We start from the raw sequence: 21,712 nt of genomic DNA, 5'->3' as shown, positions 1-21,712 counted from the left end.
ACCAGCCCCAGCCTCTTGTGCTCTAGAAGGATGCTCCACTGAATACGCCACGCTACCTAGAAGGAGATGTGAATCCTAGAAATGAAACCAGTTGGATTCACCCAGTGGTGAATTTAACCACTGACTCTCTGGAAAAAAAGAAACCCCAGTTTATAGGTGTTTGCTGGTTTCCGTGGTGTAAACACTTCCACCACGGCTGATTTCAAGCTACCAGCAGGAAGTCACTGGTTGAGGAGTTGGGAGATGTCCACAGTCAGCTGTCACAGGCTGGTCTGAGCTGGTGCCGGCAGGCCATCGGATCCAGGCCTGGGTGGCAGTGACCAGAGCTCAGTCAGACCATGAGTCAAGTGCCCTCTGGCTTCATCCCCCTTCTCCATGAACCATGGCCCATGAGCCTACCTCACCTCAGAGTCAGTTCTGCTGGACCAGAGTTGAGACTTGAGATGGGAAATCCATCCCTCGCCAACAAACTACAAGTCAGAAGAGGCGGTTTTATGTAAAACTAGGGCTGGAGAGGAGGCCCCCTGGAGACCGGGTTTGCTCCCTACAGGACTTCCCCATTCTCCAGGGGCTGCTCCAACCCCCTGTCATGGTCAGTTGATGTATCTCTTTCTTGTTGTTGGATGGCTTGCCAAGCCTGGGCCACGGGGAGGGCGTGGCCAGTATGGACTTTGCTTGGGACTCAGGCTCTGGAGGGGAGTTGGGGTTACTCTTGGGGTGAGGTGATGAGAATCAAGTCTTTCCAAGTCTTCAGGCACCTCTGGACATAACGTTGCTTACGACACCCCTGTGGCCTCAGTCTACCCACCCACGGCCACCCATTCAGATGCCAGGGAAAGGCAGGACAAACTTTAATTGCTGCTGAGAAGTGAGACCTCCCTTGCCATTGTTGACAGTGGGCAGGGCACAGCCGTCCTAGCCCAGACACTTTCTGCTCCTCCAGGAGGGAGCAGCCCTTCCCCTCTGGGACCCGGGATCATGGGGGTGAGGGTGCAGGGTAGGGGGCTTCTGACTGGCACAGGTCTACGAGCGCCACAAGACCGGGTTGGCAGGAGGCACGTCGAAGCGCTTGCGGGTGTGGTCGGTGTCCCGGCGGTACGGGGAGCCGCAGGTAGGCTTCTGCAAGGTGTAGAAGGGGTTCAGGGTGTTGGAGTACTGGGAGGTGTAGAAATTGAACCTGAACTTGTCCGGGTTCTGCCCCCTGGGGTCCACCACCACTGGCACATAGGCCATCGCCAGAGTCTGTTCATGGTCCTGCTTCCACGACCTGGACAGGGGACAGCGTGGAGCCTTCACCTTTTTGCCTGATGGCATCTTCGGCCCATGGCTGAGTACTGAGGGTTTCTGTGAGTCCTGGGAGGAAGGAAAGAAGGGGAGAGCTGGCGCATCGGACACCGGGACTTTGACCACGAGGGCCAGAGGCAGGAGGGAGGGGACAGGGGCACTGGTCAGAAGCCCACAGAGCCGCCCTGGAGCTCTGCTGACCCTGGAGCCAGACACCTCCAGGTAGGGAAAGGCCTTCAAGGTCCACTGACCTGACCCTGCTTCTACAGACCTCAGTTTGCTTCTTAAAGACATAGGCCAGCTCAGAGGCTGGGAACCTGGGAGTTATTCCTCAAACTGCCCCCAGCCCCTGCCCCTTCCCCCTGCATCCAGTCTTTTTTTGGCTACACTGCCAGGCTTGCAGGATCTTAGGTCCCCAACCAGGGATTGAACCAACCACTAGGCCACCAGGGAACTCCTTTCCCATGCATCCAGTCTGTCCATCAATGTCCCCCACATCCTCCTCTCCCTGTCCTCTGCCACCGCTCCATCAGGCATCCATCCCCTCTCCCACAGGGTTACTCCAGCTTTCTACCAAGGCTTCTGCTTCCTCATCTCTTGCCTTTTCAGCCTGCACTTCACACTCACACCGAATTAATCTTTCTATATTAATGGCCAGAACGTATGGCTTGTCCTCAAAGCATCTTTTGCTCTCTGCTGCCCAGAAAATAAAAGCCAAGGCCCCCACCCTGGAAGGCAAGACCTGTAAGGACAGGGCTCCCCCAATCCTGTATTCAGTCACGGTCTGCCTGTGACTTCCTGGTCACATCTGGTCCTTCCAGGCGTCATGTCTTAGCTCAGGCTGTCCCCCCAGACTAGTGTGCCCTCACTCCCACCCATCAGGGAAACTTTTACCTGTTCAGCCCTGAGCCCCTTAAAAAGCAGTGCTCTCTTACCCTTACCCTTGACATAGCAGCCTCTAAAATCCTATTCCTTCTCGTACTCCAGGCCAAGGCATTGAGTGAGCACTCGATAACTATTGGTTCAACATAATTGGATTCCAGTAAGAGGTTGCTGGCCTTCCCAGCAGCCAGCCAGCCCATTCTATTCCAGAACACCTCTCATTGTTACAGAGTGTGTCTCCTACCCAACAATGCCTGCTCTACTTAACCACTCTCGGTTGATTGGGTATGGAGCTCCACCCTCCTAGGAGGGCCCCATGGCCACCTTTATCACATGGTACTGACATTTATTGGCTCCTCTGTCCACCACACACCTTGGCCATCCTGTGACCGAATCGTCGTACTTACCTTTGAACTCCCCACACGATCTCCCAGCTACTGGATACCCTTCACTAGGGATCTTCATAGCCGTGACGGTCCAACCCAAAGGATGAGACGCCTGAGTGTCAGGTGGCTCTGTCCCACTCCCCCAGGCTACAAATCTCAGGGGAACCCATCTTCTCTCTGCTGAGGCCCCAGGGAACTGGGAGGGAATCCCTAGCTGCAGAGCTACTAGAAGCTGAACCCCTGCCTTCTTACAAAAGAAACCCCCTATACCCAAGTCATAATGTACATTCTTTCGCATTTAATTTACAAACTACTTGCCCAACTCAAACTTGCCCAGGGCTTTTCTCCAAGGCGGTCTCTGCTCCCGTAGTTTCCTACCCAGCAGTATACATGCCCTCAGCTTTGCACTTCAAAATTCTCCCTATCCTTCCAAGCCAGCAGCCCTCATGACACCTCCTCCAGGAAGCCTCAGATGCTGCAGTCTCTGCTCCCATCTCACCCTCCTCTGTGCCGTCAGGCCCTCCTCTTGGGATGTGGTCCTTTGCTGGGCTGGGACTAGGGTGAGGCAAGGGTGCACATTTTAAGGAGGTACTCACACTCAGACTCGTGCAAGGGCATGGTGGGTGTTTCCTTACAATATTTTGCGCCCTAGGTGCCGTGCTTGCCTCATCTTAATCCCAAATTGTGGTCCTTCCGGGCTCTTGCTAATGTCCCAACAGCCTGTAAACTGCTCCCAGCGGTCAGGACCACATCCTATTCACCTGTGTCCCTGGGGCTTAACCCAGTGCTGGCACAGAGATAAGCTGGAGAGAGGGATGAGTGCACGAGCCATCATCAGTCTTCCCAGACTCGTCCAGGCTCAGCCTTGGGACGCAGGATTACAAGCAGAGGGGCAAGCACCGGAAATGAGGTATGACAGTGATAATCAACGATCGTTTTTCACCGCCATTTATGAGCACTGCGCCAAGCTCTTTAAGTGACTCCTCACATTAACCCTTTAAGGAAGGTATATTATTAGCCCCATTTGTAATTGAGAAAACTGAAATAAGGAGGTTATTCCCGTGTTTAGGGTCACGTGGCTGGTAAGGAGCCAGGCTGCAATGGGAACCCAGGCCTGGCTGACCCCAGGGACCACACCCTGTACTCCACAGCGTGTACTGCCGTATCCACAGCACTGTGGGGCAGGGCCTGCCTATGCATTTCTGTCCTCATTCTGTCACCTTGCTGAGCCCTTGCCAGGGGTGCTGGGCGGCAGGCGAGCAGTCAAGGTGGCCCCTCCCCAGCCCTCAGGCTCACTGGTGAGAGAGGGCAGCCCAGCGCCTCAGTTTGGCAGGGACACTCGGGGTTTTGAATGCTGGATTTTGGTTCCGGGTCTGTGGACCCTGCACGGACAGGATGACACACCGCGAATGTGAGGTTTATTCTATGAATTCGCTCTTAGTGCAGCTGAGGATGTGACAGCAGTTGCTCCATCCTTTCGTGCAAAACGATTCCTGAGCTCCTCTTGTGAACCAGGCTCTGGGTGTGGAAGTAACAGAGACACTACACACATGAACACAAATATGAAACCCTGGGCAGCAGGGTTCCCAGGTCTCGGCACCACTGACACTTTGGGCTGGATAAATCTTTGCTGTGGGGCTGTCCTTCAATGAAGTATGTTTAGCATCAGCTCTGGCCTCTTCCCACTAGATGCCAGTAGCCCCCCCTCCCAATTGTGACAGCCAAGAATGTCTCTCCCATTGCCAGTGCCTCCTGAGGGCAGTGAGAATCACTGCTATAGAGTCCATGACAATTTCTTTATCCTCAGTGTTGAGGCTGACGGACTGGCCCTGCAGAATTTTCCTTACCTGGGTCACAGAAGTGGCTTGGGTTTTTTCCATGTTAAGCATGATTCTGGGGACTTCCCTGGTGGCGCAGTGGTTAAGAATTTGCCTGCCAATGCAGGGGACACAGGTTCGAGCCCTGATCCAGGAAGATCCCACATGCCGTGGAGCAACTAAGCCCCTGCGCCACAACTACTGAGCCTGCATGCTTCAACTACTGAAGCCCGCGCGCCTAGAGCCCATGCTCCAAAACAAGAGCTGGGGGGGAGGAGGAGGCCCAGGCAGTCCCAGCCTTGCCCTGCCCCTTCCGGGGGCCCAGCCAGGCTCCAGGTGACTAAGCTCAGAGGGCTGAGAACACCCCATCCGGCCAGCCCAGGAGGGAAGGTGGGGCCCGACTGCATATTTTCCAGGTTAACATCTGGTTTCATTTAACCATCCCCTCCCCTCTCAGGAGGTCCTCCCTGTCAAATGCACAGCGTGCGTGTGTGTGTGTGTGTGTGTGTGTGTGTGTGTGTGTGTGTGTGTGTGTGTGTGTGTGAGACTTAGAGAAGTGGTTCAAAACTGGGTGTATTCCCCCCTCCCAGGGGACATTTGGCAATGCCGGGAGACATTTCTGGTGGTCACTACTGGGGGGTGCTACTGGTGTCTAGAGGCCAGGACGCTGCTAAACATCCCACACTGCACAGGTCAGCACACAGCCACACATCCCCACCCCCGCCCCCACAAGGAATGATCGGCTCACAAGGTCAGTAGTGAGTGCCAAGGTTGAGAAAACGGGTTTAGAGGTTGAAGGAAGATCCCCATCGCCCCTATCTGCTTCCTGCAGCCTTAAGCCTCCCATTCCTCCTGTTCTATGGGGGATGGGGGGTGGGGCAATGAAGCTTAAAGGGTAAGGAGAGGGTCCCACCAGCCCCTTCCCTCCCTTCTGAATCGCACTACCCTGTTTCAATTGGGTTTTGAGTTAGAGCCAAAAGAAGGAATCTGACCCCCTCCCTCTATGACTTCCACCAAGGCCTTTTAGATATACAGTGTATATGTTTTCCCCTTATACCAGGATGTAGAATGGGGAAGAGAGAGACTCAAGGGTGCCACTTTCTGAATAGGGCAAGAAGACCTCATTGTGATATGTCTGTCCGCCCAAATACTTCAGACCCCCTGCCCATCTGCTGGCCTAGCCCATGCCTGACACTCCACCATTAACACCTCGCTTTTTCAGGGAAGGCCTGTGCCCTGTGAAAGTGCCAACAGCATTGGGTGAGGCAGCTGGTGAAGGCTCCCAGGGCACCTGGTACTGCAAATGTGCCTGGCCTTTGAAGTTTGAAGGCTGAGCTCAGGACCGGACTCTGCCCTTACAGGTCAGGCAACCTTGGGCAAGTCGCTGAACCTCTTTGAGTTTTACTTGCCTCATCTGCAAAATGGGGCTAATAAGGCTATCTACTGCACCAGCTTGTGGTGCGGCGGGGGGCGGGGGTGATGAGTCTCGGGAGCTGTAAAAGCAAATGGTAATTATCATCAGCCTCCTCCGGCTCCTACACCGAGGTGTCGACACACTCCCCTGAACCTTTATGAGCACATATTTGCCTGCGGTGGGGACAAGGGGGACTTTGAAGGGAGTCAATGGGAAGGCCTAGCGGGGGTCTCAGCTCCCTCAGGAGGCCCTGTAGCAGGACGGCCTGGAATTTAAATTCCAGCTCCACCACCCACTGGGTACCAGCTCTTCCGCAAATTTTTTTTTTTGGCCACACCGCACAGAGTGCAGGATCTTAGTTCCCTAACCAGGGATCGAACCCGTGCCCACTGCAGTGGAAGCATGGAGTCTTAACCACTGGACCACCAGGGAATTCCCCCTGTGCCTGTTTTCCCATCTATGAAGTGGGAATAACAAGAGAATCTATCTCATAGGGTTACCATGAATTAATGAGATATTCTCGGCAAGGTAACTAGACCTCTTCAGCACTCAGTAAACGTTTGCCAGCATTATTACGTGTCACAACTTTGCCTAGGAGGTGGGGCCATGCAAACTAACAGTCCAGGAAGCCTCTCGGGGAAGTGAAGGGTCAGGAACCAGAGAAATTGATGGTAGCCCACTCCTGCCTGCCTCCGCCTCCTCCCGGGAGACAATGACAGCTCCACAGTTGGGGAACAAGAGTCAGGCAGTGTCACTGGCACCTAAGCCTTTTGTAAGAGGCCTTCAGCTCCCAGCCTCACAGGTGGGCCTGGCTGGGGCCTTCATGCTCCTTTCTGCCAATCAAACTTCTTGTGACCTTGGGCTGCCCTAATCCAACACTGTGATGTCATCCTACCTGGGACATCCTTGACCAGGGCCTTCCTTGGTGAAGAGATGGAATTTCTGGTGCCCAGGGGCTCCAGAGGTTTTCAGGGACTCTTGAGAGGGTACTGGGATGCCAAGTTAGGGAGAATTATATGGGGCTGGGGGCATTGTGACCCCTCTTTGACAACACAATTCCTTCTATCTTCCTAAGGAGATACAGGGGCAGGGCTGAGGGCTGAAGTTTCAAGGTCTGGATGGGTCTTACAACCTTGATACTGACTCACTCTGCACTTCCTTCTTCCCACAATTCCCAGGACCTTTGAGCTGTGGGTAGTGGGGTGAGTGGAGAGAGGAGGAAAGCATCCTAGTTGTTCAGGTGACTCCAGCAGTCCTAATATTCCTCCAGCACCCTCATGTTTCTCATGATTTCACAAGAAATCACTGACGGGGAATAAATGTACCCAGCCAACTCTCCATTCCCTTTCTTCCTCTCTTTCTATCTGCCTTCTAAAGTACAGAGATGGGGCTTCCCTGGTGGCGCAGTGGTTGGGAGTCCGCCTGCCGATGCAGGGGACACGGGTTCGTGCCCCGGTCCGGGAAGATCCCACATGCCACGGAGTGGCTGGGCCCGTGAGCCATGGCCGCTGAGCCTGTGCGTCCGGAGCCTGTGCTCCACAACGGGAGAGGCCACAACAGTGAGAGGCCTGTGTACCGCAAAAAAACAAAAAAAAAGTACTGAGATGAAGGATGGGTGGATGAATGGATGGATGGATGGATGGATGAATGGCTGGCTGGATGGATGGATGGTGGATGGACACATGAACCCATGGATGGACAGACAAAGGAGTGAGAGAGTGGATGGGCAGGTGGATGGATGTGGGCAGGTGGATAGATGGTGGATGGGCAGACCCTCCTGATTTGAGCCCTGGTCACCTTCTTAGTCTCATCTCTTGTTATCTTTTCCCTTACTCTATGCAGTAGCTACTTTCTTAAACATGCCCTGGGACTTCCCTGGTGTCCAGTGAGTAAGAGTCTGTGCTCCCAATGCAGGGGGCCCAGGTTCAATCCCTAGTGGAGGAACTAGATCCCGCATGCATGCCGCAACTAAGAGTTCACTTGCCACAACCAGAAGATCCTGCATGGCAACTGAAGATCCCGCATGCCGCAATGAAGATTCCACGTGCCACAACTAAGACCTGGTGCAGCCTAAATAAATGTATATATAAATATATTTTTTAAATGCCCTGCTCTCTCCCCTCTAAGCCTTTGTATTCAATATTTGCTGTTCCCTTTCCTGGACAACTTCAAACAGGGGGTTAGGAGATGAAGGGATGGATGGATAGGTGAGTAGACAGGTGGCTGGGTGGGGTGGCCATGGCTGAGTGGATGGGCAGATGGTCAATGAGTGGATCGATGGTGGGTTGCTGTGGTATAGAGGATGGGATTGCAGGCCCAGGAGCCAGACTTTCTGAGCTTGAATCCTGGCTCTACCATTTCACCAGTTGTGTGACATTGGGCAAGTAATTGACCTCTCTGTACTTCTGTTTGCTCATCTGTAGAATGGTTGGGCTAAAGGTCCCTAACTAATAGAGTTGGGCAGAACACTTAGGACAGTACCTGGCACAGAGTGAACACTCAATAACTATTAGTTTTTATTATGTTTGGGTGGGTAATTGCTTTGAGGGGTAGGTGGCTGAATGGGCTGTCCTCTCCCCATCTTCAAAACCTGACCCCTCCCCACACACACCTCCTTAGGGTCCAGTCTCCCCAACACCAGACTTGGTGGGTGCCTTCCAGGAATGTGTCAGAAATGCAGGAGTGCCCTGGGCTTCTCCCTGGGTCAGTGGGGGAGGAAAGGTGGAGGCCCAGGGTGGCAGAGGCCAAGTAAGCTGGCGACTTCCTGCCCTCAGCCCACTGGCTTGGGCTGGGCCCAGGGCTTGTTTCCTGCCTGGAACTGTGTCAGCACTGACTGTCGGGCACAGGGTAGACTTTGGGACCCACAGGCAGATTGGGGGTTGAGGTGTGGGTGACTTGTGCGCTCTGCTCAGATTGTGAGATCTGAGGTAATGACCATCAGGTGTGAGCCCTGATGGTAATGACCCCTAATTTCTGAGGACGCTGGGAGAGGCCAGGAGCAGAGGCAGGCAGGGAGGAAGGGGAGGAAGAGCAGCCCTGCCAGAGCCTCTGTTCGGGGATCTCCAAGGCTCTGGGCAGATGATATCTTGCTTGGGAGAGGGTGGGAACGAGGGAACGGGAGCTTGGAGCAGGGCCTGCTGCATGGTAGGTGCTGAGTTATATTGTTATTATCATTTCTAAGCCGCAGACAGCATGGAATCAGTCCTGTCTCCTGGAAGCCCACCCTTTCTGACTTCTCTGCCGCACTCCCAGCGTGAGATCATTTTATTCCTCATCAAAATTCCCGGAAGGTGGGCTTCCCTGGTGGCGCAGTGGTTGAGAGTCCGCCTGCCGATGCAGGGAACACGGGTTCGTGCCCCGGTCCGGGAAGATCCCACATGCCACGGAGCAGCTGGGCCCGTGAGCCATGGCCGCTGAGCCTGCGCGTCCGGAGCCTGTGTTCCGCAATGGGAGAGGCCACAACAGTGAGAGGCCTGCGTACCGCAAAAAAAAGAAAATTCCTGGAAGGTGAGGACTGTGATCTGTACCCCACAGCGCTCAGTGGGTGTTTGGGAAGGATGGGGAGAGCTAGTGAGACTCAGGGCTGACTTGTGGAGCCCAGGAAGATCCAGAGACCACCCCCACCCCTTGCCACACACACACCTCTGCTGTTAAGGTGCAGGCATGTGGCTTTCAGGGTCCTGCTACTGCCTTGCAGGCTACTTAGATGTAGCCTGCTTATTTAAACATCCTCTCTACTCCTCCTTACCTGCTGTGTGATTTGGACAAATTACTTAACCTCTCTGATCCTTACTTGAGTTTCCCTTGCTGGACTTCAAGTACAGGTGGCTGAATTATTCCTACAGCTCACTTCATGGTGCATTAGCACCACTGGTCCATGAAGTCCTCCTCTCTTGTTGTATTAATTTTCCCTCTTTATCCCCAGTCTCCAGCCATGCTCTCCACCCACCCCCACCAGAGGCAACCATTCGAATGTGCTTAATGAGTATCTTCTTGTTCATATGTGTTTGCAAAATATATATTGTTGTTTTGTGTGCAAGTAGTGTTCATTTACGTAAGTGGTTCTGTGTGTTTTAGATCTCATTCTGTTGTTTACTTTGATCGCTACATTCTGTTTTTTAAGATCCATCTGTGTTGCTATCTAGTTACTTGCTTCCAAATGCTGTGTATCCCTTCTCCACCCAGGTGTCTCCAGTTCCCCATCCCCACAAACAGCACTGCAATGACATCACATCCATGTCCCTTTATGGACCAGGGTGAAGGTTTCTCTGGGGCCTACTCCTAAGACAGAATTGACTGGTCATAGAGTATGAGTAGATGTCATTTGAAATCTTCTTTTCTCCATCCATAAAATGGGTGTATTGTCCCTTCCTTGCAGGGCTGACTTGATGGTAGTGGCTTAATGCACGTAATACACTCGGCCCCCGTGTCTGACACAGAAAAGATGCTCAGTGAATGGCAGTTGCAGCTGCTGATCCTTCCAGGTCTCAGGGACACACACACACACAGACACACACAGACACACACACACACAAAAGCTGGACCCAGGAGAGGTCACATGGAAACATACCCAGGGCTCAAAGTCCCTGTTCAAGTGTTGGTCTCCAGAACAAGTGAAAAGTGTTGCAGGGCTGTGCTGATTCCTAGAGGGTAGGGACTGATCTTGAAGGCTAGACCTCCCACACCAGAGCACAGGACTGGTGCAGAGGAGACAGCCATGCCCAGGAAATGCTTCCTGTATCCCAGTGCTCACCTCACTTTCCTCAGAGACGCCCTATACAGGAGGGCCAGACAGCCTCATATGCTGTTCTGCCTCTGCTCTGCAAGCCAATGAGCACTTTAAGGAGATGAGAAACTACACCTGAGTATTGGAGCCCGCCATCCCATTTTACAGATGGAGAGACTGAGGCTCAGGAAGGCTCCATGGTCTCACGGGAGGTTAGGGGCAGAAGAGCCACTAGACTCCACATCTCCACACACCACCACCACCCCCATCCAGTGTTCTTTTAAAAAAGAAAATGTATTCTGTGCTAAATTATGTTCTTTATTATTTGTAGAATTTTAAGTTAAAACAAATGATCTACCAACAGAGCACATTACTGAAAAGTAAAAATCCCACATGTAATCCTGGCATTCCCCCTGAGCCATCTCCACAGTCTTGTTTCCTGCTAACCCCTGGCCATTCACAAATACACTTTATCTACCTGTAGTCACAATCTACGTGAAATTTTGTTTTTTGCTTTTGTACTTAACAATCTTTTTTTTTAAACATAGACACATGATTTCAGATGGTGGGATGTGTTTTACAGTGGGATGTTTTGGTCTGGCCTTCGAGGTAACCTTGTAGACACCTGCCCCACCCTGTCTCCTGGGCCCCGGTGTAATGTTCCTTCTTGAGGTTCTTTGTAGAATTGGTACTGCTCTTGTGCAGACTCTCAGGGCCTCTGTTCTGTCTTTGCTATTCTCTGTTTAGCATCTCCATGCCCAAAGTCAGGGTAGGGAACCGGGGCAGGAGCACGTAGGTCCTAAGTAATCACCATGAGTCAAGACTCTCTGTTGGGCATCTTAACCCTTTATCTGGTTGAATCTCATAAAAACCTGCATTAAAAAAAAAAAAAAACCTGCATTAATAGCCCCTGTTTTACAGATGAACAAACTGAGGCTCAGAGAGGGAGGTGGTAGCTCAGCCGAGGTCACACCCTTGCTAAACAGCACAGTCAGGATTCAAACCTATTCCCCAGCAAGGGTCTTTCCCACTATGCCATGGTCCCATCCACAGAGCCCACGGTTACAAAGGGAAATGAGTCTCTCCCCAGCACCCCCTAACACACCACTCCCTACCCAGGGCTGGACCTGGGATCCTCACACTCTTAGGCACCAGGTAATGACCCTGACCCCCTTCTCAGGATGTAGGATTCCACACCAGCCAGACTTTCTCTCAGCCTGATCACATCTCCTGGCACCTGCCCAGCCCAGAGGAAGGCCGAGGTTGGGGGGATTGAAGCCCACCCTGCCCTGCAGGCTGAAGGGGACAGTTTCAGGAGCTGGTCTGGTAGAAGGTGTCTCCAGCCTGGAACACGGGGCTGGACGAGGTGAGCTGCAGCTCAGTGGCATGTGGGAGTTGGCATGACGGGAGGGTTGACTTTTGCCCCTGCAGAGCTAGCCGCAGAGACATGGGTCAGGGAATGAGGTGACTCTCAGGGTCTCTCAGCCTGCCTTCCCCCCACTCAGAGTGCACTCCCCCAGCCAGGAGTGTTTGGCTTTGTTGGAGGAGAGACCACAGCTCTAACAAAGGCCTGGCTGGGTCTCTGGGGAAACTGCACCTGCCAGGCCCTCATCCCACCCCACATTCCAGAGCCGGCCAGTGAAGTTGGCTCTTGGAGGTGACTAAGTCATTGCTGAGCTGAGATTTAATCACAGGATTGGGCTTTTGGCTGTTTCTTTTCCTGGGGGAGCAGGTGTGAGGTGTTGTCATTAGATGGAGCGGGGCTACAATGGTCTGGGAGGCTGAGCTGGACAGAGAATCAGGCCCCAAGCCTGCTCCAGAGAACTCAGCCTCCAAAGCTGCCCACCCCTCACGCACCAACATGGGAGTGGAATCTGGGTGAAATGGGTGGTGTAAGGACAGGGAGAGCCCTGCTGTCCAGACTCAGCAGCCTCCAACCCTTCTGGTGTTCGTGGGTCACTCTCGTTCCCCCCTTCCCTCCATCCCCAACCAAAACTAACCCCAAAAGCAAGGGGACCAGAAGGAGGAGAAATGAACAAACACTTGGGGAGTGGCCCCTGGGTGCCAGGCCCTGTGCCAGCACTTCACATCCTTTATCTCACTTAATCTTCTTAACAACCCTCAGACGGGGGTACTGTTATTACTCCCATGTTACAGATGAGGAAACAGGGTCAGAGTTCTTGTTGTCGTTTTTTCTACTTCCCTATATGCAAGCTGTTTACCAAGCCCTTCCTTTCTTCCTAAGAAATGTCCCACAAACTAACAACTTTACTTTCTGTTTCTACCACCGGCATGGTGTCCACATCCCCTCCTGCTTGAATCAATACCAACTGATTAACCAATTAACCGATCAATTACGCAGCCTCTCTTAGCCCCTCAGCCTACACTTTCTCCTTCTCCTGGCCCTTCATCCAGCTGCTAGATGATCCTTATACACAGCTGTTACCACCAGTCACCCTTGCCTGCTCCGTTGTCTGGTAACCACTGACTCTAGGCCTGAGCTTCTCAAACCTTAACATGCTCTTGAATCACTTGAGGGTCTTGTTAAAGTACAGATCCTTTGCTGGGTACCTTAATGCAACAGATCACTGAATCTCATAACGGCCTTAAATTAATAGCCTGTTTTACAGAAGAACAGGCGGAGACCCAGAGAGGTTACCCAACGTCTGGAATGGAGCCAGAGATCCTACATTTCCAGTAAGATCCCAGATGATGCAGAGGCTGCTGGTTCGTGGTGGTCCACACTTCTAGACTAAACTCTCCTGCTGAGTTATTTTTTTCTTTAATTTTTACTTTTATAATATATATATATATTTTTTGCGGTACGCGGGCCTCTCACTGCTGCGGCCCCTTCCGCTGCGGAGCACAGGCTCCGGACGCGCAGGCTCAGCGGCCATGGCTCACGGGTCCAGCCGCTCCGCGGCATGTGGGATCCCCCTGGACCGGGGCATGAACCCACGTCCCCTGCATCGGCAGGCGGACTCCCAACCACTGCGCCACCAGGGAAGCCCCTTTTCTTTAATTTTTAAACAGCAAATATATTTACCATGGTTTGAAAATTAGAAACTGTAAAAAGGTGTTCAGTGAAAATTCTCCCTCTCACTCCATTTGCCCAGTCCCCCCCAGTTCCCCCCAGTAACTACGTTTACTAGTTTCTTATGTATCTTTCCATAGTTTCTCTGTGCAAATACAAGCAAATATGATCACACTTATCCTGCCCCAAATGGTAACACACGCACACACACACACACACAAACACACACAGACACGGTTTTGTTAACAGTTTATCAGTTTATCTTGTAGATAACTGGACACAGTCGGCTGACTCATTCATTTTTAGAGTTGCATTATTATTCCATTGTGTGAATATGCCATAATTCATTTAACCAGTCATTGTTAGCTGGACAATCTGGGTTGCTTCCGATTTTACCAGCTGGCCTTTTTCAGCCCATCATACACTGGCCAACCTTGCTGTGACCCCCCTCCCCTCCCCCAATTCCCAGCTCCACTATCCTAAGTCCCTGCAAAAGTTTTTGCTCCTCTTACATGCCCCCCCCCCGCCCTGATCCTCCAGCCCACCCTGATTGCTCCTCCTTTTGTTAGTCTCCCCTCATCATTTGCCTCCCCACCCTTCATCTCTCCATGTGTCTCTCCCTGTCTCCCCAAATAGACTAAAGCAACTTGAACTCAGAAACCATGTCTTTGATTTCTCTGGATCGTTCACAGCCCAGAGCTGGGCACACAGCGGTTCTCAAGAATATTAATTATATGGTGGACGTTGTACATGAAAGGAGCCACTGGATGGTGGCTCTGCTGGGGGTGGTTCAGGGTGTAAGAGCCCAGGAGCAACCCAAGGTGGGAGGGGCCTCGTACCTCAGAGTCTCCTAGAAGGAAGCCCCTATCTCATGCCTGAGTGTCTTGAGCACTCCCCTCCTCTGAATTCCTGTTGTGTGTGTATTAGTGACAGCAGTCACTGTTCTGTACTTGGTCATCATGGTCCGCCACCTTGAATCATGTAAACCCAGCTTCCTGATGAGACCCTAAGATCCTCCATGGTAGAAATAAGACTTCTATAATTCTCTTCTATCCCCAGTTATCACAAACCCTGAGCACGGCACCAGGCAACTGGGACAGCCTCCACAAATACTCCTTGAATGAACAGGAGTGCCACAGGAGTGGGTGGGGTAGGACAAGGTTGACCACAGGCGTGTCACCAACCAAGAACATTTGGGAAACACGAGTGTTTTTGAAGATGCTCTGTCCCCCAATCTGTTCCTCAGTCCCTCCCCTCCTGGTGGGAAAACAATGACCTCACAGCCACAAGACTTGAGGGCCCTTCTCATCCTGTCCCTTGACACCGGGGGGACTTTTCAAAAATGTTACTGTCGTGAAAAACGAACAAAAGCAGGGGACTTCCCTAAATTAAGAGATTAAAGGAACATGACGAGCAAATGTAATCTGTGAACCTTGATTGGGCTGTGGACTGGAAAAAAATCAAAAACTAAAATGACATCTTGGGGGGATAATTGGGAAATTTTTAATGTGGAGTATATTTCAGATGTTAGTGTATCGATGTTAAATTTATCGAGTGTGATAACCATATTGAGGTCATTTAGAGAATGTCCTTATTCTTAGGCAGTGGATACTGAAGTAGTGGTGGGTGTGGTGAGATATGCCATGATATCCACACCTTTCAGCTGTCAGTAAAAAGAAAATGAAAAGTGTGTGTGGTGTGTGTGTGTGTGAGTACAGGTGGTCATTTTACTCGTCTTTCAGATGTTTCAGGATGAAAAGTTGAAGGGAAAATATCTGGTACAAAGAGCAGTGTCACCCCAACTGTCTGAGAGAAAGAGGAGGAGAAATGCAGCGGGGGTTCTGATTGGGTAGCTCAGGGGAAACACTCTATCTATCTGTGACTTGATCGCCCCCCACCCAGCCTTCCACCCCTGCTGCCCAGAAAGCATCCAAATCTAACCTCTTGGACTGACTCTCCCCTACTCTCTGCATCTTTCACACAGTCTCCCGGGTCCTCATTTGATGGGACCTCCCCTGGTGGACAGCCACCCCCAGCCTAGCTAGTATAGAACTTGAAGCAACTTAAAGGTTCACAGCTCATCTCCCTGGAGAATGAACTGAACCTCTGTGGGCTTGACCCACCTGGAGTTTTTAGAAATTACATCCACTTAGAGGATGAAAGGGACCCCTTGTACACCGTTGGTGGGAATGTAAACTGGTGCAGTCACTATGGAAAACAGTATGGAGGGTCCTCAAAAAAATAAAAATAGAACTACTATATGATCCAGCAATTCCACTCCTGGGTATATATCCGAAGAAAATGAAAATACTAATTCAAAAGATACATGCACCCCAATGTTCACAGCAGCATTATTTACAATAGCCAAGATATGGAGGCAAGCTAAGTGTCTATCAACAGATGAATGGATACAGAAGATATTTCATTTATATATATACATATAAATGTGTATATACACACACACACAATGGAATACTACTCAGCCATAAAAATAATGAAATCCTACCATCTGCAACAACATGGATGGGCCTAGAGGGTATTATTCTTATTAAAATAAGTCAGACAGAGAAAGCAAATACTGACTGCTAACACTTATTTGTGGAATCTAAAAAATAAACTGAATGAATATAACACAACAGAAACAGACTCACAGATATAGAGAACAAACTAGTGGAGGTGGGAGAAGGAAGGAAAGGACAAAATAGGAGTAGAGAATTAAGAGGCACAAACTACTATGTATAAAATAAAAAATCTACAAGGACATATTGTGCAGCACAGGGAATATAGCCAATATTTTATGATAACTTTAAATGGTATATAATCTATAAAAATATTAAATCACTATGTTGTACACCTGAAACTAATATAATGTTGTACTTCAACTATATTTCTAGTTAGATTTGGATGCTTTCTGGGCAGCAGGGGTGAAAGGCTGGGTGGGGGGCGATCAAGTCACAGGTAGAGTGTTTCCCCTGAGCTACCCAATCAGAACCCCGGCTGCATTTCTCCTCCTCTTTCTCCCAGACAGTTGGGGTGGCACTGCTCTTTGTACCAGATATTTTCCCTTCAACTTTTCATCCTGAAACATCTGAAAGACTAGTAAAATATATATTCACTTAGCTTCACAGAGAAAAGAAAATGAATTTGGTGTTTAAAAAAAAAGCCAAGATTTAGTCATCCTACATGCTCTTTGGAGCTCTGTCAATGAGGATAATTTCCGCCCTAGTCATCAGATCGGGACACTAGTTTTTTGCTTTTTTAGTTTTTTTATTTATTGCTTTTACCTTTTTTTCTTATGGGCATTTCCTTACAGGCATGGAAGATGTCTGGCCCACATTTCTGAGGGCCCCTAGAACCCTTCAGCGCGCGCGCTGTGTCCAGCCACTTCCCCAGTGCTGGGCGCAAGAGTCGTTTCCGAAGTTCCGGATCGACGTGGTCACGCACCTCCTGAAGCTGGGAACTGGCCTGCCCCCTCCCTTCCCCGGGGGACGAGGGGTGGAGGAGGGGGGCCGGGAGGCGACCTGGGGGAGGGGGCGGGTCGTCTCCGCGGCTGGGCGTGGGCTGGGCGAGGTCCCGGGCCCACCGGGCCCCGCCAACAATGGCCAGTTGTGGAAGGAGGCGGCAGGAATGCGGCCGGGGGAGTCGGGCGGCGGGCGGCGGCGGCGGCGGCGGCGGCGGCGGCGGCAGCCGCGGGGCGGGGCCGGGTCGCAGCCGCAGCCTCTTACCTGTCCAGGTAGCTCGCATTTTCCGGCGAGCGGCGGCGCCCGCAGCACCTGTCTCCCGGTGCGTGGGCGGGGAGGACGGCGCGGGGGCATGGCCTGGTAGAGGCTCCTGGGGAGACGGTGAGGAGTCCAGTCCGGAGCAGGGCAGGAGGCGGAGGGACGTTCCTCCCCGGCGCCTGCTCGGCCGGCGGCAGCATGAAAAAGAACCCGACGGTGCAGGGCACCTTCAGCAAACTCTTCGGCAAGAAGCACGCCAACCCTCCCGCCACCTCCCTCTACGCCACCAACCCCCCCTGGATTTTCACCCAGGAGGCCCCGTCGGAGGGGACCCGGGACTTCGGTGAGTGTGCCCGGGAGCCGGAGGGCGCAGGGCTGCCGGGCGGTCCCCCCACCCCGGGGGCGACCTCCCTCCCGGGACTCCGGGCGATACGCGGCCTCCAGGGCGGGAGACGCGGCAGCGCAGAGGGGAAGGAACGCGTTTGAACCTGTGTGCTGGCCGGTCAGGAGCCTCCGGCGAGAGAGGTGTCTCTGGGAAAGGGAAGGAGGGGCCCCTTGCCACAGCGAGGTCGGAGACCTTTGCGGGGGTCCCCGCATCTGATCTTAGTCCCTCTTCTGAGGTGTTTATTTTCCCTCCTCTGTGGAAGTGATATTTGCGTTATTGTTGCCAGAAAGGCTTCCCGCGGTTTGCAGTGCCCTCCCTCACCCTTCCCCCAGCAGTACTGTTGAGTACAAAGGGTTCCCCTGGATCTGAGGACTTGAGGGTGGTCCTTTCAACCCCCCACTCTTTCCGCTTCCGCCGTCCCCCCACCCCCATTTCCCAGCCCCGCTTCGCCTGGCCCGGGGTCACAGGCAGAGAGGGAGCTGCTATCTGCGTGCCCACACACTTGGCTCTGCCCTGGGGAGGCCCAGGAAAAATCCACAGGAGTCACTGCTAGCAGGATACCAGCCTGTGCCAGACACCAAGTCACTTACTGGGGTCGCAGGCTCTTGTCAGGTCAGAGGGAGAAGCTCCAGACCCGACAGGGGAGGCTGAGGAAGCCCCTCCTGACTGCCAGCCGCCCCTGGCCCCTGCGTCAGGGTGGCGTGTCTGCAGGCATCTGAAAACACCATGCCCACCCTGCCTTTAAAGGGGTTCTGCCTGTGGGTCACCTTATCACTGCATCTTTCTGCAGTTTGTACCCTATATAACTGAGGGGGAATCCAGGGGGTGGGGACAGGAATTCACTTCTTGTGTATGATCTGAGCTTCTGGGCCCAAGGAGGGTCACCCATCACTGCTTTACCTCATCTGCCTTCATTGTCACCCCATTACCTTCACTGACCTTTATGGCCACTGTGTGGGGACCCACAGAGGATGTCACAGCCTCAGCCCCTGCTATTGGATTCACTTCAGCACCCAAGTTGTCACAGTTGGGACACAAGGCACCCTGACAGGAGCAGGGCAAACAAGACGTTGCCTCTCTCTGGCCCAAGGATCTCAGACCAGCTGGTGAACAGAGCTGACCGAATGCTGTTTAGCCCTTTCTGAGTCTTTGCTATAAAAGAGTAAGTGCAAAAGGAACAGAGAGAGATGACCTCTGATTGGAACTAGCATGTGAGCTGAGAGGGAAGGGCACCCAGCACTGCGAGAGCAAACAGCAGGAGCAAAGCCTACAAGGGCCAGGGTGGCTTGGAGGCAGGGTTTAGGACCTTAACAAACACACATGTCCTGCCAAGTACAACTCTGTGAGGCCTAACCGCCTCTCCTCGCCTGGGTCCCAAACGTTTGTCGACCCCTTCTTAGGTGCAACGTACCGTTCTAAAGTCCTTGTGTTGTTGACTTGTTGAATCCTAGCCTGTGATCCTGTTTGACAGGTGAGGCAGCCAAGGCACAGCGAGGTTAAGTAACACACCCAAGATCACACAGCTTTAAATGACGGAGCCAGGGTTTTCTCAAGTGTGCAGTTCACTGATTTTTTTTAGTAGACTTATCAAGTTGCGTAACCGTCAGTGCAATTCCGTTTTGGGACATTTCCATTACCCCACAGTTTCCCTCATGATGCACAGCCAATATTTGAACCCAGGCAGTGGGGCTCCAGAGACCACACTCTTAGCCGGCTTGCAGAGTGGACTCTGTGGAAGGTAATCAAGGGGGAATTTGACTGGAGGGGCATCTGCTTGAGAACACCTCCCCCCCCATCCCCCCACTCCTTCCCCAAGGGGAATGCCTTACACACTTCTGTACATTTTTGCCTTACATACTTCTCTGCATTTTTGCCTGCACTGAACAGACTGCAGGTGGGGTTCAGCCCCTCCAGTAGAGAAATGCAGGTATGGTGCCCTGTCGCCTCTAGCCAACTGCTGCCTCCACCAGCAGGGCTGGAGCCCAGGGAGGCACCTCCTCCCGTTCCCCAGGGCAGGGCTAAGTCTCCATCTGACTCAGCCTGGTTGCACCACATGGAGGGGTGGGAAGCACTGTGCACCCAGCAGGATGGCTCTCCAGTGTTTCTGGGGTGTTCCTCAGGGTGCCAGTGGGTGTAGCAGAGGTCTTCCTGCTGAACAGGACATGTGCTCGGAGTTGGGGAGGGGAAGGACCAGTGTTGGGGATTCTGGGATGTGATGAAGATCCCAGACCTGTTTTGGAGTCCACCTCTGTCAATAAGTGGGGGCCTAGCCACGCTCTGGGCCAGTTTTTTTCTTCTGTTAAATGGGGCTGGTGTCCAGACTGCTTACAGAATGACTGCTTGAGGTTGCTATATGACAGTGCTTTGAAGAGCATTAAAAGGAAAAACACTAAAACAAGGATTGGCAAATTATGGCCCATGGCCTGTTTTTGTAAATAAAGTTTTATTAGAACACAGTCAGCCGTGCCCATCATTTGCATATCATCTGTGGTTGCTTTCATGCTACTAAGGGCAGAGTTGAGTCACAGCAGCAGAGACAGTATGGCTCACAAAGCCAAAAATATTTCCTAGCTGGCCCTTTACAGAAAAAATCTGTCGACTCCTGCATGATTTATTATTATCAGGGCATTTCCAACTCTGAGCACTTCCTGCTTCAGTTCCTGTAGCTGAGGCATGTAGAGGCCATGATAAGAGCTCAAAGGGGTTGGGATTAGTTTCATAGGGTCCCTGAGTCTGTGAAATTCTCTGAGATGCTGGCGGTATCCAGCCCTTGGAGAATAGCTGGTAGGATGGAGGGGGAAGAATCAGTGTGGGAGTGTGTAAGGGAATTAAGGAGTAACCACTTGCTCTGTGGCTACAGTCATGTAAAAATCTGTTTGCACAAGGGTAGGCTGGGTGCAGCAGGTAAAATGCAAACAGTCATGTGAAGGTGGTGACAGGTAAATTTTTCTTTACAGGATTTCCCTAACATTTATCCAGTAACTATTAGAAGGGCTTCACTTAATGCGATTGCAATCCTAATTAAGCCTCCTGTGAGCCCACCCAAGGGTCTTAAAAGGCTGCACAATTGCTTTTAAAGTACGTGAGAAAGCAGAGATGTGGATCTTTACAAAGCTCAGGATAAGGGACTTGCTGCAGCCTGAGACAAGGCTGCTAGTCGCTCAGGACTCCTCCCTTGCCTCTTGGGTTAGTTGAGCCAAGCTTCTTTATCTACCACCACCCCACCCCACCAACAGGACGCCCTGATCGCTGGGGGCCCGCCTTTCTTGTTCCTCCAAAATGTAAATCACCTTCCTCCCAACCACCTAGAACACTTAGTTAAAATGCAGATCCAGGGGGCCCACCTGGGGTACATGAAGTCAGAATCACTGGCTAGAACACTTATTTAAAATGCAGATCCAGGGGGCCCACCTGGGGTACATGAAGTCAGAATCACTGGACTAGGACCCAGATTCTGGACTTTTCACCAGCTCCTGGGTGATTCTTTTATATGGGAATATTTGAGAATCCTGGGGTTTCCTTCCCCAGATGGAGCTGGGCCATTCTCTTTCCCCTGAGGACTTTTTGCAGTTCTAAATAAATGTATAGGCACTGTCCCAGCTCCTTATCCAGGAGAACCCCAGTGCTCCCTAAGGTGGCTACTCGTTCTGGGGTCCCCTGCCCTGGTGTCTCAGGCCAGGCTAACAGGTAGGAAGCCATGAACCCCAGGGGCTGAGCACATATTTCTGGCCAGGGACAGGCTGGCACCAGCCTACCGAAAGGAAAGCTGACCTGTGCATGGCAGGGGTGTGGAGATTTTTGTTTACTCCCGTCCCCTGGAGGTGTGCTGTGGTTTGCTTGCAGCTCAGCTCAGCAAACACACACACACACACACACACTCACACACACACACACACACACACACACACCCCTCTACTGTCCCATTATATAAGCTCCTCTTGTTCCTGACACACACACACACACACACACACACCCCTCTACTGTCCCATTATATAAGCTCCTCTTGTTCCACACACATACACACACACACACACACACACACACACACACACACACACACACACA

At 52.1% G+C, this 21,712-nt stretch overlaps 2 protein-coding genes across 3 annotated transcripts in view; one reads left to right on the top strand and one right to left on the bottom strand.

Moving 5' to 3' along the window:
* Nucleotides 1-835: 835 nt before the first annotated feature.
* CIMIP3 (ciliary microtubule inner protein 3) lies at nt 836-17,380 on the bottom strand. Its single transcript, XM_027127234.1, has 2 exons — nt 17,269-17,380; nt 836-1,353 (listed from the first exon to the last, which is right to left on the bottom strand). The coding sequence occupies exons 1-2, from the start codon at nt 17,356-17,358 to the stop codon at nt 1,024-1,026; spliced, it is 420 nt and encodes a 139-aa protein (XP_026983035.1). The 5' UTR covers nt 17,359-17,380; the 3' UTR covers nt 836-1,023.
* Nucleotides 17,381-17,430: 50 nt separating this feature from the next.
* Nucleotides 17,431-21,712, top strand: part of CUNH6orf132 (chromosome unknown C6orf132 homolog) — a 25,370-nt gene continuing 21,088 nt past the window's right edge. For both annotated transcript variants that reach the window (XM_027127233.1, XM_027127232.1), the window contains exon 1: nt 17,431-17,605. In XM_027127233.1, coding sequence (XP_026983034.1) covers nt 17,461-17,605 — 145 coding nt within the window. In that variant the 5' untranslated portion in view covers nt 17,431-17,460. The remainder of the gene's footprint in view (nt 17,606-21,712) is intronic.

The sequence above is a fragment of the Aethalodelphis obliquidens genome, unplaced genomic scaffold (assembly GCF_003676395.1).
Source record: "Aethalodelphis obliquidens isolate GAN/ISIS:26980383/991018 unplaced genomic scaffold, ASM367639v1 scaffold31, whole genome shotgun sequence".
NCBI lineage: Eukaryota > Metazoa > Chordata > Mammalia > Artiodactyla > Delphinidae > Aethalodelphis > Aethalodelphis obliquidens.
This window is presented reverse-complemented; position numbering and strand designations above follow the sequence as displayed.

Bases quoted from the DNA above. Each gene is read 5' to 3' on its own strand.
- CIMIP3 (XM_027127234.1), bottom strand. From the start codon at position 17,358: ATGCCCCCGCGCCGTCCTCCCCGCCCACGCACCGGGAGACAGGTGCTG. The intron at 1,354-17,268 runs GTAAGAGGCTGC...CCTTCCTCCCAG, and splicing joins AATGCGAGCTACCTGGACAG to GACTCACAGAAACCCTCAGT.